The following is a 25,781-nucleotide window of genomic DNA, read 5'->3' as shown; positions in this document are numbered from 1 at the left end:
CAACTGTACTATGTTCTTCGTGTTTCACTGTTGCAGTCATTACATTTGGGTAGATTCCCAAAGCTATGGTTGGGAGGAGGAATTTAGATAGCATTAGGGCCAGCTATAAGGCCCTGCAAGACTGCAGTGGCAAAGCCAGGTCTGGATTTAGAGAAAATTGGCAAATGATAATGCTTGGTGAAAGTATGTACAGAACTCCCGGTAGCAGCTTCTAGTATGTCCCTGGTAGGGATGCCTCTGAGAAAGGCTATAGAGGTAGATGCAGCCCTGGTGGAGTGAGGTCTGATCCCCTGGGGGATAGATTTTCCATGGTGCTTATAGCCGAAATGAATGCAATGGCTTATCCATTTAGAAATGGTTTGCTTTGAAATACCCTTCCCCTCTGCCCCTGGAGCAAATGCCACCAGCAGTTGTTCAGATTTCCTTTGAGGTTTAGTCCTGTCCAAGTAGAATCTAAGTTGTCTGTGCATATCTAAGGAATGCAGCATCCGTTCCCCTTTATTCTGTGGATTGGGAAAGAAGGTTGGCAAATTAATGGACTGATTAAGAGCCTCACTGGAAACCACCTTGGCCATGAAGGATGGATTGGTTCTGAAGGACACCCTGTCTACATCAAAGATGATGAAAGGCTCCACTGCCATAAGGGCCTGTAATTCAGATACCCTTCTAGCTGAAGTGATTGCTAAAAGGAAAGCTGTTTTTCAAGAAAGAAATTTTAAGTCTGCAGTAGCAGCTGGCTCAAATGGAGGTAGAGTAAGTTTCTTCAAGACAAAGTTAAGGTCCTAGGCTGGGCTTGGAGCTCTCCTGGGTGGTCTCAAATTTTTGGACCCTCTGAGAAACTGCTTGAGCAGTGGATGAGAGAAGAGGGGAGGTTCTGTGTTATAATGAACTGAAATGGCTTGGACATGGATTTTAATGGAGGAAAAAGACAGGCCCTTGTGAAGCATCTCAGTTAAGTATTGTAAAATCTGAGGTAAATTGGGCGCTGCTGTGGTCATCCCTTGAGATTGGTTCCAGGCACAGAATCTTTTCCATTTTTCAGCATAAGATTTTCTAGTACTAGGCCTCCTTGCCTCTAAAAGGATATCCATCACAGGTTTGCTGAGGGATGGCAAAGGAGAGATTAAGTAATTAGCCAGGCTGCAAGGTTCAGTGTTAGAAGCTGAGGGTGTAGAATCTGGTTCTCCTGCTGAGACAGCAGGGAAGGAGTCTGAGGCAGGTGCCATGGAAATAATCGTGACACACTGTGCAGGAGTGGGTACCAGTGCTGGAGCGGTCATTCTGGAGCAATCAAATCCATCCTTGGTTTGTCCTGTTTGATTTTTAATAATACTTTGTAGAGCAGAGGCAGAAGGGGTAAGGCACAGACTGCTAGGTTTTTCCAGCTAAAGGACAGAGCATCTACTTTTCCAGACTTGTTTGTGGGGAGTTCTTGTGCAAAATTTGTTCAATTGGTAGTTCTGGGGAGAGGCAAACAGGTCTAGAGCTGGGCTCCCCCCATTTGCTTGTCAACATGTTGAAAATCCTTGGTTCCAGTTTCCACTCGTGTGGGTCCATGAGGTTTCTTCTTAGTCCGTCTGCCAGTGTATTTAATTTTCCTGGCAGGAATTGAGCTTGTAGGTGCACTTGGTAGCTCAAGACTGTGTTCCACGATGCCATGGCTTGTCTGCAGAGGGGGTAAGAATGTGTACCCCCTGCTTGTTTATGTACCACATAACAGTGATGTTGTCAGTCTTTACCATTAGTTGTCCTGGAAGAATGTGGTCCTTGAAGGCTGTCCGAGCATTCTGTACAGCTAACATTTCTTTTTGATTGATATGCAGGTGCATTTGACTTGGGTTCCATTTGCCCTGAAGGTACTTCCCTGCCAGGTGAGCCCCCCATGCATAGTCTGATGCGTCTGTTGTTAGAGTTTGGGCAGCAGGGGTTGGTGTGAAAGGCAGTCCCTTTTTTTGGTGGCAGGCCTCTGCCCACCAAAGGAACTCTAGGCGTAGGCAAGGTATGATAGGAATCATTGTTTCTAGGTCTTGAGAATGTTGACACCATAGGCTTTTTAGATACCACTGTAGTTTCCTCATATGTAGTCTTGCATATGGAATTAGAAGAATGCAGGAGGCCATGAACCCCAAGGCTTGCAGTATTTTTGTCTTGCAGATAGCAGGGTTTTTGTGGCCACTTGTTTGAAGTAGGTTGTCAAATGAATTTGTTTCTCTGGCGTGAGGTAAGCCATCTGGGAAGTTGTATTCAAGCTTGCTCCCAGGAAAATAATTTGTTGACAGGGTACCAGGTGTGATGTGTGATTTATTTTCGTTTGTGGTGTACCCCAGACAAGTTATAACCCATTGTACAAAGGCCAGATGATTCAAAAATATGTCCTGGCTTTCTGCCTGAATTAGACAATCGTCCAGGTATGGGTATATTTGAATATTTCTTTGCCTGCAAAATGCAATAACTGGAGCTAGGCACTTTGTGAATACTCTGGGCACAGTAGATAAGCCAAAAGGCAATGCAGAGAACTGACAGTGCGTGTAGCCTGCTTTGAGGCATAGGTATCTTCTGCAAGATTCCCTGATTGGAGTGTGCAGGTATGCTTCTTTTAAATCTAGTGCTTCCAACCAGGCATCTTTGCCTAGCATAGGAAGTAACTGAAGAGTCAGCATCTTGAATTTTGGAAACTCCAAAAATGTGTTTAGAGTAGACAGGTCCAGGATAGGACACCATGAATTGTCTCTTCTAGGTACCAGGAAAAGTCTTGAGTAGAAAACTTGTCCCTTTTCTTCTTCTGGTACCAGATGAATAAGTCCCCATGCTTAAGAGAGAAAGTACTTGTTTTTGGGCCTCTGCCCACTGATTTGGGGGTAGGTCTGGCCACCAGCTTGGTGTTGGCAATGTGTGGTAGTGAAATCTGTATCCCTGGGACACTATATTTAAAATCCATTTGTCCTGGGTAATGAGTCCCCAATTCTTTGCATGAAGAGCAATCTTTCCCCCCAAAGGGGCAGTCAGTTGATAAGTGCTTGGAAATTTTAAAAGGAAGTCATTGAGACAGTTTACCATAGGGGGGAGTCTATTATTCCCAGATTTGGAAGTGGAGGCCCCCCACTGCTTAGTTCTGTGCGTCCCCTGGGACTGAAACCTGGGATTTTTGCTGTGTCTGGGTTTGGCTTGAGAAGACCTGGAAGGGGCTGGAAAGGACCAATTCTTAGAGGGCCAGTGCCTACTAAATCTAGGAGGCTGAACTTGTAAAAAATCTTTAACAGTTTGCATAGATTTAGCTTTATCTTCCATCTTTTAAGAACTTCCTCAGCCTTATTGCCAAACAGGTGGTCCTGATTTAAAGGAGTATCCAACAATTTAGCTTTAACATGATCAGGCAAAGATTGCTCCTTAAGCCAAGCATGCCTTCTGAGCACAGACCCAGTAACAGCAGCCCTGCAAGAGGCCTCTAAAGAATCAAAACCACATTGCAAAGTATGTTTTCCAACTTGTTCAGCTGAATGCATTAAATCCTGTAATTCTTTATTTTCCACACAGTCAGGAATCAACATCATTTTCTGTTTAAGCAGTCTAATAACATGTTGCTGATACTTTAATATATGAAACTGGCAGTTTAAAGCCCTAATGGCCAAAGTTGCAGAAGTATAAACCTTATTACCCCATCTAACGCCCTGGAGTCTCTATCAGAAGAGGTAGGATTTTTAGCAGTAGAAGCTTTAATGCCCTTGGGCCCCTGTGAAATGGTCTCTGGATCTGCAGTAGTATTTTTAAAAAGGAACTTGTGGGACTCAGGGACCCTGTAGTATCTGTCAGGTTTTCTGGGAGCAGGAGGCAGGGAATCAGGTGCCAAACTAGATTCCGAAAAAGCATCATCAACAATGTCTAGTACAGGAGGAATAGCTAAAGGCCTATGCTGAGAAAGGAGAAGGAAATCCCTAAACCTCTTTTTTGCATCAGAAAAATCCTGGCTTTCTCAGTGGAAATGCTCCCTTAGAGTATGTAAGGTTTCCCCAAAAGAAAAATCCTCAGGAGGGGAAGCAGAGGGAATGGAGTCCTCTGCATCAGAATCTTCATAAGCAGATAAGGGCAAATCCAGATCATCAGAAGAATCAGAAAAAAACAGAATCCTGATCAGAAGATTCAAGCTATATCCCTCATTGGTAAGATCTGACCATAAATTCATTTCACTGGATGTCCACATCCCGACCCCACCCCCAACCCAGAAAACCACAGTGAAAAACTTCTCAAAAGCGAACTTCTCACTTCTCAAAAGCGAAGTGGAATCCTTCAAGGCCCCAGGGCCAGTGGAAACTACAGCCCAAACTGCAGAATCCTATATAAATGCATTCTACGGACATCTCCAGGAATGCATGGATCATGCTATCCCAAACAAAACCAAGACCCAATCATCCAAAGGCAGGCATCCAGTCTGGTGGACCCCTGCCATAAATAAACTGTACAACAGAAGGAGGAAGCTACTACATGATAGAGCAAAATCCCTAATAGGGAAGGCATCTCTGATCACTACTAGCAAAAATTACGATCCTCATAAAATCGTCCAAGGCCAGCTTCGAGAGAAAAATTGCACAGGACACCAAAGACAATCATAAGGCTTTTTCAGTTATGTTAGAAACCTGGGATGCAACTCCCAGACTTGTTCTGAGTTGATTCTAAACGACAAAAAATACACTGAACCCACAGACATCGCCAATATCCTGGCAGACAGGTTCAGTGCAAACTTCTCCCCCCCCAAAAGAGCAAGTATCTATCCTGGCAGAGGGCTGCCTCCCAAACATCTCAGATGCTCAGGTGAAGGCTGCCCTCTCCAAAGCAAAAAACACTGCTTCCATGGGACCAGATGGCGTCCCAGGTTGCATCCTACATGAACTACAACAGGAACTAATCCCTCAAATAAAACAGCTATACAATCTCAGCCTCACTACAGGATATGTGCCCACAGAATGGCGTACAGCAACAGTGGTCCCACTCCACAAAGGTGGAGCCTCTACGGACCCTGGAAACTATCGCCCATAAGCCTGACAAGCTTAGTCTGCAAGGCTATGGAGAGGATCATCATGGAGCTCATAAACAAAGACATTGGGGACCTACAGACACTAGATCCTACCCAGTTTGGCTTTGTCAAGGGCAGATCCTGCCTTTTGAACCTGGTTGACTTCTTTGAAACAGTCACCAAAGCCATAGATGAAGGGAAGGTAGTCCACACAGCCTATCTGGACCTTGCAAAGGCATTTGACACAATACCCCACTCGGGCATCATAGATAAGCTATCCAGCTTAAATATAAACCCCTATGTCACAAGATGGGTCGCAAACTGGCTCAAAGACAGAACCCACAGAGTGAGAGTTGCTGGAGCCATGTCAGACTCGAAACTGGTCACAAGTGGCATCCCACAGGGTTCTGTCCTGGGACCACTCTTGTTCGGTATATACTTTTCGAGGTACAGGCAAGCGTGGGAGGACTATGGCTCACCAAGTTCAGGCGACTGCAAACTGGGCGCCATAATCAACTCTCCAGCTGACACAAACATCCTTCAAAAAGGTCTCACAGAGACAGATAACTGGTGCCAGCACCATGGTTTAAAGCTAAATGCCAAAAAATGTATAGTCATACCCTTTGGCAAAAACAATGTGCCCACAAATTACCACATAGGCAGAAACCCATTAAGTACAGAGAAAGTCATTAGGGACCTGGGGACCCAAGTTGATAGCAATCTCTCCTTTGAAAACCACATTGCCAAAGTGGTTAGAAAGACCTTCTACATAGCCCACCTCATCACAAAGGGTTTCACATCTAGATCAAGAGAGGTAATCGTGCCCCTTTATTCATCCATCAGGCCCATCATAGAATACAATGCCCCTTTTGGGATGTACCTTACCCGACACCTGCAGCAATTAGAAAGACCCCAAAAGTATCTCACCAAGAGGATCAAGGGTCTCAAACAGATGCCATATGCTGCTCGGTTCAAAAAACGCCAGCTCTACTCAGTTGCATACCGCCTACTTCGAGGCGATCTATGCCTGACATACAAAGCTATGTCAAATCCAGAATTAATAGACATGCTCCACCTCAGTAAATCTAAATCCCTTAGAGCCACACGCTTGAGGGACTTGAACCTCAGCACAGAAATAAATAGAACTTGCTGGAGGGACAGGTTCATAGCCCAGAGGCTCCCTTCGCTCTGGAATAGAATTCCAGTTCATGTGAGGCAGAGCACCTCACTGAATCTCTTCAAGAAGAATCTCGATAAGTGGATGGGGGATCGTAGGTTTGTCCCAGGTATTACTCCCGTGTCACTATTAGACAGAGGCACAGTAAACTAAACCTTAAAAAGGGCACAGTATACTCAAATCAAGGGGTGGCATAAGCCATACAGAATCGGGCTAGGCTTATAATTGCCCCAGGGCAGATAGCCTAGTATGAACCTATGAACCTATAATCAACTTCAGTCCTAGGCCTCTTAGAGGGGGGGGGGGGTTGGCTACCCCTGATAAATGTTTTTAGATCTTTAGCCATTCTTATCATTTGTTTTTTAGGCATAGAGGCCTGAGTATGTGGCCTGGTTTTAGGCATGGATCGAGATTGAGGCCTAAGTAAAGAAGGAGGTGTCGGTTTAATATGCAAGTCCGTAGGCCAGAATACACCCTCATATGCCGGTGCCTGCACAGTGGCTCCGGACCCATCCAAGGTAGAGACATCCGCGGGTTCCATAGTTGAAGCATCTCGTGGCATATCGGACTCCGAATGGGTCTCAGTACAGGCCTGCGAATCAGAAGTAGTGGGTATCAGGGGCTGCGAAAGCACCTCACTGAGTACCAGCGAACTAGCGACTGGCTTAGGAGAAGCGTCATCAGCAGTTTTGGACCTTGGCTGCCTGTCTCTGTCTTTATCTTTACGTTTTTCGGAATCCCGGTAGTCAGATGGCTAACCGACAACATTTTTGGATAATTAAACTGAGAACCGAAATATTTAGAGGCGAAAATATGCAGACGATGGATAGTGCACTGATTAAATAAAGCACAAAACCGACAGCAAGGTATGTCGTGGTCAGGGCCTAGGCAAGGAATACAGTACAAATGAAAATCTTTATGAGGTATTTTCTTTCCACAAGTACTGCAATTATTAACTTTTACTGACATTGGTAAGGAGCAAGAAAAAGTTTCCCCAATGGGGTACTTAGTTTAGTTGGAAGACTTTGGTTCTGAAACACGAAAACGAAAATTTCAGGAGTCGGACAACCGGCATGTGCTAACTGCTTCTGCTTTGGGCACCGCGTGGCCAGAAAGACTGATGTAATGGCGTTGGCTGCATGTTTTACACCCTTGACAACCTGGCGTCATGGAAGAAGGGACAGCAACCAACGCAGGACCCAAGACTTTGTTAATCAGGCCGATTGAGGGCTACCTGCACGCAACCCAAATGTAATGACTGCAACAGTGAAACATGAAGAACATCCAAGCTCCCTTTGGAACGAGGAGGCAAGAGAAGTAAATCCATTCCTGTTGTAAGAGACACGCAGCCTCTAATTCCCTCCTTCTACAGCAAACTAAAACATTAAGTGAGAAGGTCACTGAAAAACCAATCAGTAAAAACAAAATGACAACTCCAGCAAAGCTAGAACTTCCACTGAGTGACCTCCCAAACCTCTTGTATCAGAGGCACATGGGATATATGCAAATGACCCTTATATACATCAGGTGTTTCAGCTAATTGGCTATTCTGAATGCCCATGGTACAACTTCAGGCCAATAAAGCCAAACCCCACTAGCTGTGGATATGCATATTTTGGCCTTATGACCTCGTCAGCACAGCAAAAGCAGAGTGTTTGACTAAGCATAAGAAACACAGGGCTGTTATACCCAGCTGATGTCCATTATCATTAGGGTCACTGCAAAGATATCCCAAACAACAAACTAAACAATAAGTGAGAAGGTCACTGAAAAACCAATCAGTAAAAACAAAATAAAAACTCCAGCAAAGCTAGAACTGTGTTTCTTATGCTTAGTCAAACACTCTGCTTGTGCTGTGCTAATGAGGTCATAACAAGGCCGAAATATGCATATCCACAGCTAGTGGGGGTTGGCTTTGTTGGCCTGAAATTGTCCATTAAAATGATGAAACAAGTCATGGGCATTCAGAATAGCCAATTAGCTGAAACACCTGATGTACATAAGGGTCATTTGCATATATCCCATGTGCCTCTGATACAAGAGGTTTGGGAGGTCATTCAGTGGAAGTTCTAGCTTTGCTGGAGTCTCCTTCTACAGCAGGAATTTGGACCTGTTCCATATCATCTGTGGAGGCAGTCTGGTGTCCTAGTGGTGCAATAAAACGTTGCATGCTCAAAACCTCACTATTTAATGGCAGGCTCAGTATTTCTATTTACTGCAGTAGCATTTTCAGAAATGGATTTACCTTCTTAAGGGTTTGACCACACCCTACCCTTTGACTCCTGGTTCTTGTAATAGTGTGCCTTGAGACCATTAGCTCTGTTAGACCCCCCCCCCCTAATCAATGTGGTAGGATTTTTTTTTAACTGCTGCTCTTTTCCAAGCAGCATGGCAAGTTAGGAGTACTTCTCCAGTGTCTGTGGGTGACAGTCCTACATACTGGCAGTTATCACAATGCTTTATATCCTGCTCTTCCATGAGGCAATAGTATGGACTGTCACAGTGTGGGTCTTTGTCTGGTAATTTGATGGCCAGACCAGCACTTGGTTAACTTTCTTCTAGGCAAGGAAAGTAGGAAGTCTTCAGTGTGCAGAAAGAGATCTAAACTATATGACTGGCAGAAAAAAACTGGCAGGTACAGGTGATAAGCATGTTTATGTAGTTATGAGTGACATCACATCATATGTTGGCACTGTCAAAATGACTGGTGCAAAGTATTCACTAAGTTGGTGATCATAAACAATAGCCACTGTTGCTAGATCCAGCAGTTTTATTAAGACAAAGGATTATGATTGGGTTTTCAATCATAACTGGGATGTTGTGTGTTCAAGGCATGAATGTGAATGTCAAGACATATACATCAACAACAAAGCTTGGGAGGTGAATCTTAACATTCATGTTGAGAGCACACAATCTGGGTTATGACTGAAGAGACCTGATCATACTTGTATAGTGCATGGAACTTTACCTACTTCCATGAACTACAAAAGTCATAGAAAATAATAATGTAGTAATAGTGCATAGCATTTTAGAGGCTGGAAAGTTCTAATACTGTGACGACACCGACAGTTGCCACCAAAAGAAAGTAGTGGAAAGCCAATAGAACCTTAATTTGGACTGCTAAAAAATCATTCTGGCTTAAAAATGTCTGAATGAAGTGTTAACCAGCTTTCTTTTACTGTTCTGTTTTGGCCATGGCAATGACCACTGAGTGCTGTTAATGTTTTACTACAAGATTAGTATTTAACAGTGCTGAAGGGTGCTTAACAAGCCTGCTTCCTTGATTTCTGAGAGTAATTGCAGCACTCCATACACTATAAAACCATTTGGATTTTAACAGTACTTTGCTTCTAATGGATACTGACCAATAAAACCATTCATGAAATATTACTGCTGTTCATAAATACATGCGTGTGTGTGTGTGTGTGTGTGTGTAGTGTAAACTCATATATGCCTTACCCACTTCCCTTTCCCCACCCGTTTTGCTCATCAACTATATCCAAGGGCAAACCCCTTTTATGGACCACACCTCCCCCTAAGGGAGCATCACTGGCAAATGCCCTCCTACTCAGGATGCACATGCACATCCCTCCATGTCAGTTGCCTGAGGTGATAATTAAACCCAGGTTGACTGGGTCATAGTCAGGGCTCTCTCTCTATCTCTCTCTCTCTATGCCATCAGAGCGGCTGTGTGGTGTAGGCTCAAACTCCAGGTTTTGACAAAGAATATAGAATACTGAAACTGGTCTCAAGAAAAGTGAAGTGAGAGGAGGTGGCCACTTGAAAAGGAAATAGTGGATGCTTGTTGTGGTGCCCAGAGGAATCAATGACCATCCAGAGGAGAAAATTGAGACGGCAAAAAACATGGCTATGCATATTTCAATCAGATGCCTGGATAAGAGGTTGAAGGTAACATTCTTAGGTCTGTTAGCTGTGCCATCATCCAGCTCACAAAGCAAGGACAGTACAAAAGAACAATGATTTTAAATAATCAACAGACAAGGGAAAAGCTTGGGGCAGTAAGAGCACAAAGGAGAGCTGTCAGAAAGATGGCTCTATGTCAACAAGTTTTAATTTTAGTCTAGAAGGGAAACTACTGGTCAAAACTGTGACAGAAAGGTACAACTCCATCCGTTTAACTTTAAACTAAAATAGAAGAGGGGTGTATCATGGAATTAGAAAACAGAAAAATGAACTCAAGTACTAAAGAGAAGAGAAGAGAAGAGAGAGACAATAGGCAAAGAATAAAGCACAGGAACAAATAAGAGTGATTCAGAGCATGGCTGAGTAGTAATTACTATGGAAGCGCAAGGAGCATGTGAAGGAAGCCTTAGTAACTGCAAGAGAAGATGGAAACTGCTGCTATGAGAGAATGGTGGGTCTATAACAAGAGGGAGTTGGATAAGGAGGTGCTAGAAGGCAGGTTGATTAGGAAAGACACAGGATGGATGGAGGTGGTGCATAGTATTTTACATATAGGAAGGCATTAAATGGGAGGTCAAAGAAAAGAAGGAATATTATTCCATGACAAGGGTATAAACCTACAATAAGTGCCACGGTAGTTTAGGTGCAGAAAGTGTGTGGGGGGTGATGGCAGAGCAATAGAATTTAACAGCCAATAGACACATCAAGGGGAGATTATGAAAGAGATGCAAAGAGAATAAAGGCATTCTGCAGGAGATGTTGAAAGGTGGTCTGAATGTGCCACATATCAAGAATGACAGACCATCAGGGAGGGATGGGCATGCCCGTCCTGAGTGGGAGGGCATTCGTCGATGCTCCCTTGTTGTTTAACTTCAGACTACTCAAAAAGAAAAGACATGCATGCATACATAGGCTCATAGGCAAGTACTAGGCTAGCTGCCCTTGCAGACCATTTTAAGCCTAGCCAATTTCATTTTTGTGCCTGAAATAACCTATCCTATTTGGTTATAGACTGGCCTTACTCATGCTGTGGTCCACAACTATATATTAACCCTAATAAGAATAACTGGGATCATACCATTAATAATTTGAGGGGACCCATGCATGGGATAAAGCGCTTAGGAGTGTCCTTTTGTGCATTACTAGTACAGGGGCAGTCCTGGGGTACATTTTCTGTTTTCCATCCATAGATCTAAGTTGTGCTTGAAAATGGACAGGGACGAACTTTGTTTTGTGTGAATGGGGAGCCTGTTCCACAGCAGCGGTATCCTCTGCGAAATACACTGGCTCCTCCAAAACATTCTGTTGATATTGATGTAGAGGTTTAGATCCTGCCAAGTGACTTGCTGACATGCAGTAAATCCATAAATAATGGGTCGGAGGATATCTTGTCTGCCAGACATGGGTCAACTCCTAGCAGTCTGTAGGACACAGAGTATAGTGACAGGGCTTTGAGTCACTCCATGTAAGACATGCTGTTTAGGACTTGTATCCTTTTAGTAAGATAGCTCTGTAGGTGTTCTGGCTGGTGCATGTATCTCGACAGACACATGACAAAGGGGGCATTATATTCAATGATTGGCTTAATGAGGGCTGAGTAAAGGGGAATAACAACATCCTTTGATCTAGACAAAATCCCTTTGTTTATAAGCTGTACAATACAGAAGGATTTTCTTACAACAATAGATAAATGTTTGTCAAATGTAACAATTCTGTCCATGCAAGTTCCCAAATCAAGAACAACTGGGTCAAGTCTTAAGGCAGTATTGCCAATGTGGTAGTTCCTTGGGTAGGTGACTTCCCAAAGGATACAATAATGCATTTTTTGGTATTTGGTTTCAGACTATAATCTTGACACCAGTTACATGAGACAAAATTTCCTGCAGGATGGCAAAGTCATTTGGGGATTCAATGACTGCTCCTAGCTTACAGTCTTCTGCAAACTTAGTCAGTCAAGGCCCCTTCGTATTGGCTTTTACTTCAGAAAAGTAGATGCCAAACAGGAGATGTTCCAGCACAGAACCTTGGATGGGGTACTCCATAGGTGACTGGTCTTTCTGTGGAGGCAACTTCCCCTATTTTGATTATCTGCATCCTATCTGTGAGACAGTTACCAACCAAGTGGGTGACACAGGGGTATATTACCAGTTTTTCTACTATGATTGAGCGGGGAATTGTGTCAAAAGCTTTGGACAGGTTGAGGTATGAACTGTGTGCCATTTTGCCTTCATCCATTGCTTTGGTGACCTTTTCAAAAAAATCCTCCAGGTTGACTAAGCAAGACTTGCCTTTGACAAATCCAAACAAAGACAGGTCTAGTGTTGTTTATAGTGTCTATGTCCTGACTAATTTCATGACAAGTCTTTCCGTGTCTTTGCATATGAGGCTTGTTAAACTTATTGCTCTGTAATTGCCTGGGTCTATGGAAGGTCCTCCCTTATGCTGGGGAATGACTGTAGCTGTTCTCCATTCAGTTGGTTCAAAACCTAATGGAGGCTGAGGCCGAACTATGTTGTTAGGGATGTGGCTAAATTGGGCTTTATGCTATTTAAGATGCATCCAGGGATGCTGTCAGGACCCACTGATGCAGTACTTTTAGCGTTTGATGGCACTTTTAGGACTTGGTCTTGTGTGACAGCTGGAGGTGAGCCAGTTTCAGGCTTATCTTGAGGGAAAGATGGAGGGCAGAGAGGGGGTAAAGTTAGAGCTATATTTATTGGCCAGTAAGATCACTAATAGTCTCAGTGTAGATAACATTGTTCACATTCAACTCAGTGCATAGCTGTGTTGTGCTTTTGAGATTAGATACAGAACTTAAAAATGCATTTCATTTGTCTTTGGATATTTCAGCCTCAAACTTGGCTTTAGTGGATTTTATTAAGCTCTTGAGTTGTTTATTTCAGTGACAATGGCTCTAATATTCTGAGAATTACTATTCTTACTTTTGCTCAAAATTATTTTCCTTTTATTATAAAGCTTATTGATATTACAGCTTCACCATGTGGGTTTGTTTGTAGGGTTTGCCCTATGCAGCTGTTTACATGCTGGTATGGTGTGGTGGTGTACATTTCTGTGTATTCAGTGGAGTTAACTGGGGTTACATCAGCACATCATTTGTAGCAGACAAGTCCCAGCACAATATCTGCACAACAGTCATCCCTTTTACAAAATAAGGAGCACTTTATGTTAAGACAGTAAGAAACAGGGCAATTTCACTGATATTGATTCCTAAAGTTTGTTGATAACTTCTTTGATTCCTTATCTCCTGACTGAGGCAAGGGTATAGCTAGGCACACTCAGTCTACTGAAATGAATACATTTTTTCATAGCATCTCTTAATAACTTCAATACTTTAAAAACTATCCTGGTTCAGTGTGTGCCTTGAACTTTAAGCAAAAAAGGAGGATTAGTTCTCAAATAAACCTGGTCTCTATGGAAAATGAGATACAGCTGACCCACCATAAGAGCTTGCAACTCAGATGCTGATTCAAATAACCTTGGCCATTTTTGTTAACTCATCTTTTAAGCTTCTTACTCTTGATATGTCCATTCTCAGGTGGAGCTCCATGCTTCCTTAATCCTTTAATAATAATAATAAGGATCTTAATCACAACTGTATCACAAATGTCGACTTAAGTTATTAATCTTAATAAAGATAAAAAAAAAATTCTAAGCTTGTTTCTCCCCTTTCCTGTAACGAGTGTAGTCCAGGTACAGTCTTACTGTACCCAGGACTGTTTGTAAGCTCCTGAGCCCCCATGCCTTTCTGTGTTGGAGGGAAGCCTTCTAGCTTATCAGTGGGAGTGGTAAGCACTAGGTAGCCTATTTGCCACAAGAGGAGTGGTTCCTGGCTCAGAAATTGTAGTTTATTGGCCATTTGGACAGTTTTTCCATCTCTCTCAACTTTCTGGTTTAAAAGCCCGCATTTTACACTTGTTTACCCCCTTTCCTGTAACTAGTTTAGTCCAGATACAGACTTGCTGTATCCAGGACTGTTTGTAAGCTTCTGAGCGGTGCCAGAGCCTGTTCTTCAATTTTTCCCTTAGATCTACTAGTTCTCTCCTCTCCTACACTTATACTAGCTTATTAGTCTAGCACTTTACCAGACTTATTGTAGCAATTATTGTAACACACAAGTGCTACCAGCACTAAGTGTTCTACAACAAAAAAGATCTAGTACTTATTATCAATGCCCACTCCGCCAGGCATGTGTAAAGGTCAGTTCCCTGTACTTTCTCTTATTAACCTGGTGAACCTGGGCATCCTGAGGCAATGTAGCAACTGCCTCATGTAACATTGACAACCCTGTCCTCTTACCTTCCAACACTCAGACTTGCAAGAGATGCACTTGTATATCCAAATTGGAAGCCATGCACTCTCTAGCCAAGACCGGAACAGCTGGTCAAGAGGAGAAGGTCAACACTTGCACCACACCACATGGAACACATAGCCCTCTGGAACACACACCAGCACTGCCTTCACATAAAAATGCAAACCACACACCCACCTTTGCGGAGGCTCTCAATAAAAACCTGCCCAAGCAACAGAGCCCTCCAAGGCAGAAATGCACTCTACCACCACAACACAGCACTAATCATGAGACACATAAATCTCCTAAACAGTGTGCCACTCAACCAAAGCCCCCAAGGCAAAACAGCATGCTCAACACACTAGTCATAGGGGACTCGATAGTGAGGCACACTGATGTCCTACTCACTAGGTTGAATAAGGAGAAAGTAACAGTCTCAGCCTGTCAGGTGCCAGGATCTGACACAATGCATGCACTCAGGCCACTCAACAACAGGTACAAATATGACTCTGTCATTGTACGTGTGGGTGTGAATGACCTGAGATGTACCTCCCTGGAATACATGAAGAGAGACATGGAGGAGCTCTCGGATTATGTACCCCAGGCGGGTATGACCCTAGCCCTAAGCAGCATCCTACCATCACCCAGAATGATACCACAGTACAAGCAGAAAATGATTATTTCAACTGGCTAGGTTTCTGGTGTCATTCTAAGGGGATTCAGTATCTGTCTGCCTGGGATGATATGATTGATAGACCTCGATGCTTTGCCAGAGATAGCCTGCATCTGTCACCCCTGGGCTTCCAGATACTGGCCATGGCTCTTGCCTCCCCTATAGTGCCTTTTTTAGGCGGTGTTCCAAAGACCAAATTACCACTGTAACAGCTGAAAACAAATGCAATCTGAGGGTCATGTTGCTCAATGCTATAAGTCTAAATCTCAAAATGCACTCGCTCAAGGCACTCCTTAAAATGGAGAACATCAACATCTGTGCTGTAACAGAGACTTGGTTCAAGGCAGCAGAAAGCACCCCTGCACTACCAGGCTATAACTCATCCCACACCTTTCGGCCCCAGAACTTAGACTGAAGTTCCAAAGGCGGTGGTGTCTCCATATTCATAAAGGATACACACACCTCCAGACTAGCACCCCGACGTAACGCATCAGAGATACTTCAGGTGCAGCTAACATTGGGTAAGACAGTGATTCAGGTCGTAGCCTGCTATAGGTCCCCAACCATGTCCCAAGACTCGCACTCCACATTCCTAAGCACCCTGGAGAATATTAGGGTCCAACCTAACACTCTCTTGCTAGGTGACTTCAACTACCCCTCCATTAACTGGGTAAACTACTCATGTACCAATACACTTGCCCATTTCCTGGAGTTCATTAATTCCAATATCCTGGACCAGCTCATTCTTACCCCACTACAGATAGCAACATCCTTGACCTGGTCATTACTAACATGGGCGACCATTGCTCTACACCAATAGTCAGCTCCTCCCTGGTTAGATCAGACCACAAACTAATCACCTTGGAAATTCACATCCCCCCTCCCCCCAGGAAAGGTAGCCACCATGAAAAACTTCTCCAAAACTAACTTTGGGATCCTGAAAACAGAGGTGGCTAACTTCACGGCACCCATGCGCCAGGGTAATCCCATGGCTAGGCTTGTTCATTGCTTGTTTTAACACATATATACACATAAACTAACACTATCCCTAGAAAACCACATCTACCACAAGAAGCACTGACTTTTTGAACACAAACACACACACTGCACTGCTTACCTACAGCCAAATTGGGGGCACTCCAATTCACCTCTGAAATGTTTTTGGGGGCACTGTTGGAAACCAGGGGACATCTGTAAACTTAGACATGGAGTACATGCACACACTGCAAGGAGCATGCCACAGTCAAGAACTCAAGAGTCAACAGCTGTAAGATACTAATGCTGCTCATTGCACTACTGTGCCACTGGTCATTTGCTTTCACATGCATCTGCTTTCAGCCAGACTACAAAAGACAGCCACTTACTATGCGCAGTTCTAATGTTTCACTGCAGTGGAAAATGCTACATTTAAATGCACTGCACTCCCCTGTACATACATATATAAAAACATAAACCATGACAATACTAGTTTTACACCAGTTGCAACGAAATACAGTATCATTGTGTCACATTACTCCTGCCTTAGCAGATCAGCGACTGTTGTTGAACAGTGATCACACATTAGGAGTGAGTCACTTTTATGCACAGATGGCCTCCACAGTCATCAATTACAACCACTTTATTGACCGTGTAAGAATCAGGGACAAAACCAAGATTAATGGAGAGAACAAAAGCATAACATTAGGGACACATTTTAAATTTTGCTCTTAAACTTAGTGCTTCAATAACAGGTTTTGTGTTTGCATGTATTTTCTGAAAGATTTTAAGGCAAATTCAAATGTTAGTTACAGACTGCAACATTTTAACCTTCCTTTCTCTACGATTTAACAAAAAGACCCAATATTTATGGTAGGATCACTAGATATCAAAAACATTAGTTGGATAGAACTGGCAGTCAAAACATATTTGTTACAACAGAAATCAGAAACCTTTTCTTTTTTGGTAGGATTCATACCTCCTAAGTGAATGAAAAACATAGACAGTTGAAGTTCAAGTGACCATTAAAGAACCTAGTCCAACTTCCTAATGCACTTTCTGGTTAAATGACTTACTCAGAGTAGGCAAATGAAAGCTGAGGGAATCAAACCCTGCACCTGAGAGAGCAACTCAAAAAAAAAAAAAAAAAGACATTCATCCTAATTAAGAATCAAATCCAGCACACCTTCAGGACCAGAGATGAGAATTCTTGTCAACTCACCAAACCAAACTCAGATCCACCCATTCCCTCAACCAGCACAAAATACTTATCTTCACATTATTGCTTTCATCCTATAAGCAACAGAATCAAGAACAAACACATTTTCAGGGATGAAGAACCCAAATCCAAGTAACTTTTAAAACCTTAGTTCCGCTGATTCAGAAAGTTGACAAAAACAAAACTAAATTAATTATCTAGGATATGATGAAGTAAAAGAAATCTAACTATAATGAATGAACATCATTATTTATAGTCAACCACATTTTTTGTAAAGCATCACTGACTTCAGCAGGTAAGAGCAAAATAATGAATCAAAATATGGGGCTCTCTATTATTTTTAGAGTTTCATTTGTAGAACTGGTAGTTGTTTCATACTGCATTGAGATGTTTGTGACGGTATGAAATAATGATAAAATATTTTCCCAAAATGTCAGGATCCAGCATTTAAAAAAAAAAAAAAAAACGGCAAGTTTGCATTAGGACAGACCAAAATATTGAGCCAGAATCTGGGCATCCTTTAAAATCTGGAACCCCCCTTGACATATGTGCTCAGGACTTCACATCAGTACTGTCTTGTGAGAGGAAGGATGGTAATCTGAATGTTTCACTACGAGCAATTTACCACACCTTCATGAAATGTTTTGGCGGTTGTGGAAGTAGAGGTGGTGGGGGCACTTCATTTACTTGTATCACTGTTTTTGGGTTACAGTAATTCTCAGTATTATATCACAATTTTTTTCAAGAATCATATCAAAAAGCTTAGAACAAAAAGCTTTTGTGTTCAACAAGAGTCAACGAACGAGTAAATTCATTACATCTTTCATGGGAAACACAGCATGTTGATTAAAAATGTGCAACTTGCATCTGGACTGCAAATACTTTTAGTGTGCAACACGAGACTTCAGAACTTTAGCAAAAGACCTACAGTTCACAAATGCAAAACCCTGCAACTAACAAGCGAATTTAGTAGTTTCTGGGTGTAGTTTTATAATTACTAAAAAGTGGACTTGCAATGCTGTTTGGAAGCATAGTACTTCCCCTAAAATGAAACTTGTTTTTTTCTTGCTGTTCAGGTGTTTATTCCTCCACAGATTGCCCAAATCTCACTGCATACAATCACTGAAAAAAAAATATCACCTACTCGTGGCAACTGCTGCTGTTCACTGGCTAGCTTGCCAAGTCAGCCAAGTTGCTAGTATGGGGCCAGGCTGCTTATACAAGAGCTGAAATCCAATCAAATTTACATTTTTTTTTCATGTTATTCTACATTTTTCATTGAGGCAGTTCTCTCATTTTGACAGCTCTCTTTCATAGCCATGATGAGAAAAGCAACTGAAGGAGTCACGCGGGTTCTTAGGATGATCAGGAGACTGGATCATACCAAGATCACAAATGGGTCTTCCAATTTCATTTCCAATCACAACTGTCACCAGTTTAAAAAAAAAAAAGCTTGTACCTTATGTTTGAAATTGGAAAATGCTCAACTAACAAAACAGAATTTGTGTGTAGAAAATTGCAATAAACTAGTACCGGGTCTGCACTATTAGACTTAAGAATGGCTAAAGCAACCTATTGTATGTACTTTGAAATAAAGAAGGGAGAAGAGACAAGACGAACATTTATGTACCCCAAGGGAAGTGAAGTCCAGGATGGCAACATCTTTCAGAACAAGTATTTAACAAACAGGTAGTACAAGTGTAACTAAGAAGGTAGACAGCTTAAGGCTGACATCAGGAAGCATTCTGACACAGAAGAATGTGACAGACGCTCTGAACAACCTACAACCTATTAAATGTAAGATATATGACAGATAGAAAGCAACTAAAGCAGAATGCAAGGAGTACAGTATGTTTAGCAAGGAACTATATTTTTTCACAAGGAAATAAAAAAAAATGCAGAATAAGAAGGTCAAATAGTCCTTGCCTGCAGCTTGTATGTTTCTATGAGCTCTTGTTTTGGGTATACACAGACTCCACTATGTTATCACTTGCTTATCTACCCACCAGCTCATCTTTCTTAGCTTTGCTTCTCTGAAAAACATGCTCTCCTAAAGGCATTATGAGAAAGAAAGAAAGAAAGAAAAAAAAAAAAAAAAAAAAAAAAAAAAAGAGAACTGTGGAAACATGTTAATGCATACATTTGGTACTGCAGTCATAGCAACTAAACCTGCTGAATGATGAAATATAACACAAGAGAATGACTTAAGTTCCCTGCAGTACAGCAGTACCAACAGTCATGTTTCTTCTGTATAATTTGCTGACAAAACTCTAAAACGATCTCTTATGGCAAGCTCTAGTACAACCACTTTTTATATCACTGGGATCAGATGAACACATCTAAAACTGCAAACAGGCAAACAAGCTGAAAAGATCAATATGACCAAAATGGCCTTTTGCTCATTTGGACTATCCCAATTAACAAATTGAAATAAAATATTTGCACACATTACAAATGCCACTGTGGACTTAAAAAAAATCATGGACAATATCCTTCGTTGAAAAGAAGCCCTGTTCTGTCATATGATGGAAGATTTGATTTTATCACCTTTAAAGCAAGTGAAGAGGTTACCGTTCTTACCTATAAGCCAAGAAGAGAGCCAGAGGAGAGATAATGACTCCTTGCAATACCCGCCAGTCCTTGCATCCAACAGCCAACCCCAGTAGCAAGAACTGCCCACCAACAGTGAAGAAGCCAGCTATCATAGTAATCATCAGCCGGTGAGGTGGGTCACACAGCTCCAGCCCTGTAGGGAATAAAACAGAGAAGATGTACAAGTGTTCCTCCTTTCATTAACATCCCACTAATTCATTCTGACAGAAGGATCAGCATTCTGGTAAAAGTACAGAACCATCCATTTAGAGACATGGATATGCATCTTAAACTTCATAACCAATTACAAAATCTCCCATAAACTTCCTATCATTCATGTTACGATAAAAACTATCAACCCAGTGTGTTAAATCCTGTTTGACTTACTAAATAACCTTCTATTATTAGCTCTCCAACAAACCTATATCAACTTAAAATGATTCATTATACAGATAATCGACTGTTTTTACAAGCAGTTAACCTTATCTTTCAACAGAATAATTCATCCAATTATGTTGATGCTTACACAACAAAAAATTAATGTTGCATCTTTCGGCTTTTCCCGGTAAGGGGTCGCCACAGCGGAACTCCGGTCCACTAATGATTGGCAGTAGATTTTTACGTACCGAGTTGACAGCCCTGACGTACAACCTTCAACGAAGGTATGCCCATTCACGCAAGTCTCCACACAGAATACGCTTTTAGCTGAGAATCTAACAGGACAACGTCTTACTGTGAGGCGACAAAGCTACCACAGCACCACCACCGCAGTCAATCAACTCAAATTAACCAAACTCTTATGGTTTATAGCACTCCACAATAACTGGTTAACTCTTCCATCTATCAGTAAGATAATCCATGGACTATCCCTGTAACCCCGATTCAGTCCTATAAATATTTGGGTATTTACCTAGGCTACCCTCATAAATTTATCATAATACGTTACAATTATACTTCTAAAAGTACTGACAAGGCTAAGATGTACCTACCAAATGCCAAACATCTAACAGTAGACTATAGGAAAGCAACAACCAAAGGCAATCTGTTACCAAATCTTGAATATACGCTGCCTCTGATTGCCTTAGATAATCACCCATAACTCTAATACAAACCACCCAAAAATGTTTTTGCAGATTTGTTCACCTTACTGACCAAACAACACATAATGCTACATAATAAACTCATCCAGTACAACAGCAATTACCCCACCAGCACCTACCTGTGTGCATCTGCAATTTACAACATTCTGTACGATTTCTACCCACCATTAGCTAATAAAGTCTACCAGGCCAGCACACATTTCTTACCAAGAAGTCAAATCTGGACTCAAGTTAACTTACAGAGATCCTACTTCAACCTTTCCACCAATGAATGAGTATGCAATAAGCTAGCCCCTACCATGTGAAACTCCAAACCTTCCAAAAGCTGGACACAACTTACCATCTGCTCTATTTGGAAACTGCCCTCTAATCCTTCACAGCCTGCATCAACTTTCAGTGGGATCCCCCTATTACATATTCTTCCAATACCTTACAAACCTGTCACTCTACTAATGTTTTTTAAAACTAAACAAAAATACACTACTCAATCTGCCATCCTTATCTGCCATTCACACTTCCCCAATACTTCTTTGTTTTATAATTTTCTATAAACCTTGTGTTTTAGAATGGTTATACGTTTACATTCTTTGCAATGATAACCTTGTGTTATTGTAAACCATTAATACCAAACACTTTCAAATCATGCACTTCTTTAATCTTATGTCACTTTGGCAGCCAGGTCACAGCTGAAAAGGGTCCATATGACCAGACTGCTAAGCTGGTTAATGGAGGCAAATAAATACATAAACAAATCAATACACTACATAAAGACAAAGGTTAATATTTCACCTACCACATACACTTTCCATTTCCCCTTACAAGGGATACAAAAGTGTCCATCACCCAGCTCTAACAAAACTACAAGTGTCAAATGTACCCTCATTGTTTTCTCCTGCTTTGTCGACATTGTCATCTACAAAGCATAAGCAGCAAATCTAAGTCTTACTCCACAGTAAGCAGAATCCAACACTGGCAGTGACCATTTCCAATCCCATAATTTGGTAACCAAAGCTACCAAGAGGTCCTTGCTGAACTTCATTTACTATTGGAAGTACTAATCATCCTGCCCTGATACCAGTTACCTCACTGTCTTTTGGGCAAAAGGAAACGTGTGTGATGGGAAAACCCATTTTAGCTCTCATCCCTTCTTGGCAGCTGCAATTTCACTTTCAATACCAAATCAGGAAATATATCTGCTAATGACATGTCTGAATCAAATCATTTAAGTTAGCTCTAAACAGTAGGAAAAGCATTAAGTAGTAGTCAAACTACCTCTGTTGTCTCCAAATTATCAGAAAAAAGTTGCATTCCTCCCGGGAATGTACAAAACAGCATAAAATTTACATTTGCATTTTGTACATGATCACTGTAGTGGTGTATCCTTATCATTCTCTGATACAAGCTTCTACTATAAAGGAGTAAAATGACAGGCAAAACGTGCTTTATAAAGTGAGACAACTATGTGTAGTCTTTCTGAGAGTGAATAGTGCACGATGTAACTTTCACTGCTTGAGCGGAAGAAAACACAAATTCTTTTCTATTCCAATACCACAACCGTATTTATTCTATAAAATACATAAAAACTGAAGTTAAGCGCTTTCATCTACAGCATCATAGAAATCAATCAGCAATTTAATGTAGTAGATTTATCAGTAAAATTGTTATAGTAGTTATTATATATATATACATAGACAGAATTTATTTGAAGTATTTCTAATTATATTGCTAATACGAAGCAATGAAAAACTATGATTATAAATGCATTGAGCACTTTAAATTGCTGATTGATTTCTATAATGCTTAAGGTTAGAAGACATGGATTGGTTAGAACTATCTATATAATATGGGATTTGAATAATGGAATTGTTCTGATGAAGTCTACTTTTATGTAGATGAAAGCGCTCAAGTAAAAATCAAGAATGGTCCTTGCATGTTACAACAACTGAGAAATATAACCTGAAAAACTACAGGATCAGTTATATAAATGAGCTGAAACACACAGGCTTTAATCTCAGAAGGGGAGCTAGGCACAACAATTTAATAATGAATGAATGTATAACAGTTAGGTTTTACAGTTATGCAGATGAAATACTAAAATTAAACAACTTGCCACACTATTCAGCACCAGTTCAATTTAGCTGTACATCAGATGACAAAACAGCAGAATAAGGGCAAACAACAAAGAATAACCACAATCACCAATCCTAACTCTACTGTGGAGAAGTAATGGAAAATACTAGAAAAAAGGACATCAGCAGTATATAGAGAACAAATAGTTTCATACTGTGATCACCATAATTTATTAATCTGTTATACAATTCAACATTTTTGATTTGGTGAAGCATGCATTCAAGCTCATAATGTAGAGCAAATGAGTAAAATATGGAACTTGCGGTAACAGCTTACTAACACCTACAATTCGGAGCACACAGCCTGGTTAAAATATGCAACTTTATACTTGTAAAGTTTTTTGATGAATTAATATGATTCGATATTATTTACCATGGGTGTTAGTTAAAACAAAATTCCAAATACTGTACACGTTACAGACCCTTTAATGTGTAACAGTGAGGAACATTATTTTTTTAAGGCTCAAAATGAAGAACGCTCTTTCATAACAAGGTGGTTGTTGTTGTGTCTTTCGGCTTTTCCCGGTTAGGGGTTGCCACAGCGGAACTCCGGTCCGCTAATGACTGGTAGTTAATTTTTACGTGCCGAGTTACCAGCCCTGACGCACAACCTTCAACGAAGGTACGCCCATTCACGCATGTCTCCACGCAGAAGATGCTCTAGCTGAGAATCAAACCAGACAGCGTCTTACTGTGAGGCGACAACGCTATACACTTGAGATATATGCATTGAAATAACTGCCATGTCTGGTTGTAGATAAAAGTGTGCACGAGAGCCTGATTTGAAGGAAAGCATCTCTAGAAGTACTGATGCATAAGAATGTCCTCCAACTCTGTGGTCCGTATTCAATAGTGAAACAAGGAGGAAGAAAACAATCAACACAAAACAGTGCAAATAAAAAGTAGCTCCATTTAGGACACAAACTGCCAAATGTGTATTGTGTGGTTTATTTACTGTATATACACATCAATCAAGTCCTACATGAAAAGGTACCAAACTTGGGGGTAATCTTTCTCGATTTCAAACTTCTATAACATAACCTTCTTTTCAAAATTTTATTGTCTTTAAAAGCAAAATTCAGGGCCAGAACTAGTGTATTGGCTAACCTAGTTTCACCAGTAAGTATATCTCAACTTCTCTTAATATCACAAAATATTGAAACATCTCTTGAATAGGTTAATTGGAAATAGATTTTTTAGCTGTTAGTAGAGATAACATCTATTCTTAAGGAAATTTGCAAAAACTCCCCCTATTTATATAGAATTAGTATGCCTCCATCATTTATTTTTAATAACATTGCTAAAGGTCAGTTTGAGAGAGCTTCTAGACTCACATCCAATGATTATAAATTGAGTCACTTGCTGAGCTCAAACGAGACTTCAAAGAAAAGGGACACAATGAAAATGAACTACTGAAAGCCAAGTTAGATGTTCAAAAGCATAGATCAGATACAGCATGACCGTATGTCAATAGCAGACAAGTAAAATCACGTATCAACAATGAGAGGAAATATAATAAGATTTATTTCCCATTAACATACTGAACAGATGTTGGGACATTCTGGGACATTACGAGAAACTGGGGTATACTTACTACCAATACTAGGTTAGCATATATACTAGGTCTGGCACTGAATTTTGCTTTTAAGAACAAGAACATTTTGAAAAGAAGGTTGTGTTACACAAGTCTGAAATCTTGAAATAGTAACCATAAGTTTGGTATCTTTTCATGCAGGACTTGTTGTATGTGTACATACATTACATAAAACCACACAATACACAAGCCCACAAACTTGAATGTGTATTATTTTAGGCAGCATGCAGACTATGGCACCAAACATCAAGTATATCTAACAACATGAAAAAATGTTACACTCATTATTTGGGTAAGACAGTTCATTCAGAGAATGTATTTATGAACACATAACAGACATTTGTAAATGGAAGGACACCAATTCTTCGGCACATCATGTAGAGAGAGAAGGGAATTAACATAAATTTTGTTTTTAAATTTTATAAATGATACAATACAGCCTTAGAGGTGGTGATGTCATTAATTACACAGTGTGTGCAATTTAAATGCATTCTTGAATTAGAAGCTTATAAGTCCCCAGGTTTCAATGACAGTCTCTCTAAAACCTGTTCTAGAAAAGAGAGTGTTGAGACACTTACTTTAATGTTTTAGATAAGTTGTGATATAATTTAAATGTGTAACTGGTATGTTATTGAAATAGGAGGATGTTTTAAACAATTTTCAAAATTACCTGAGGAAGTGATAGTGTAGACACATTTGTGTGTACTGATTTTCATAAAAAGCTTTGATTGCATGGAGCAGTGAGCCTTCTTTGTTCTTAGTTAAGGTGTTTACTTCACAGACACAAGGTACACAGTTTAATTCTCACCTTTGAGGGAAATGCAGCTAGCTTAGTACTTATATAAACCACTGTGTGTTTACTCTAGTAAGGAAATCATTCTATGTTACACAAAGTACAGTTTTGTACCTACCATAAATGTAGATGTTAGAGTGCTAATACAGCTGCAGTAATCACAGATGGGTTCTCTGCCGTCAGGCGGGTCCTCAGTCGGCCGAATTCCAAAGTCTAGGTCCGGCGTCGGTTGTTGTCGCTTTCCCTCCTGACGTCAGAGAGGCCGGAGTATATAAGACACAGCCAACG

General features: G+C 41.0%; 1 protein-coding gene across 6 annotated transcripts in view; it reads right to left on the bottom strand.

Annotated features, from left to right (window-relative positions):
* LOC122790739 (solute carrier family 22 member 17-like) overlaps nucleotides 1-25,781 on the bottom strand; it is a 766,774-nt gene that overhangs the window by 248,982 nt on the left and 492,011 nt on the right. For all 6 annotated transcript variants that reach the window (XM_044058330.1, XM_044058329.1, XM_044058331.1 and 3 more), the window contains one exon: nucleotides 19,866-20,031. In XM_044058330.1, the coding sequence (XP_043914265.1) occupies nucleotides 19,866-20,031 (166 nt within the window). The remainder of the gene's footprint in view (nucleotides 1-19,865; nucleotides 20,032-25,781) is intronic.

This window comes from Protopterus annectens, chromosome 16.part0, assembly GCF_019279795.1.
Source record: "Protopterus annectens isolate FY-2018-M chromosome 16.part0, PAN1.0, whole genome shotgun sequence".
In the NCBI taxonomy this organism is placed as follows: domain Eukaryota; kingdom Metazoa; phylum Chordata; order Ceratodontiformes; family Protopteridae; genus Protopterus; species Protopterus annectens.
The sequence above is the reverse complement of the archived record's forward strand: the minus strand, read 5'-3'. Positions and strand labels throughout refer to the sequence as shown.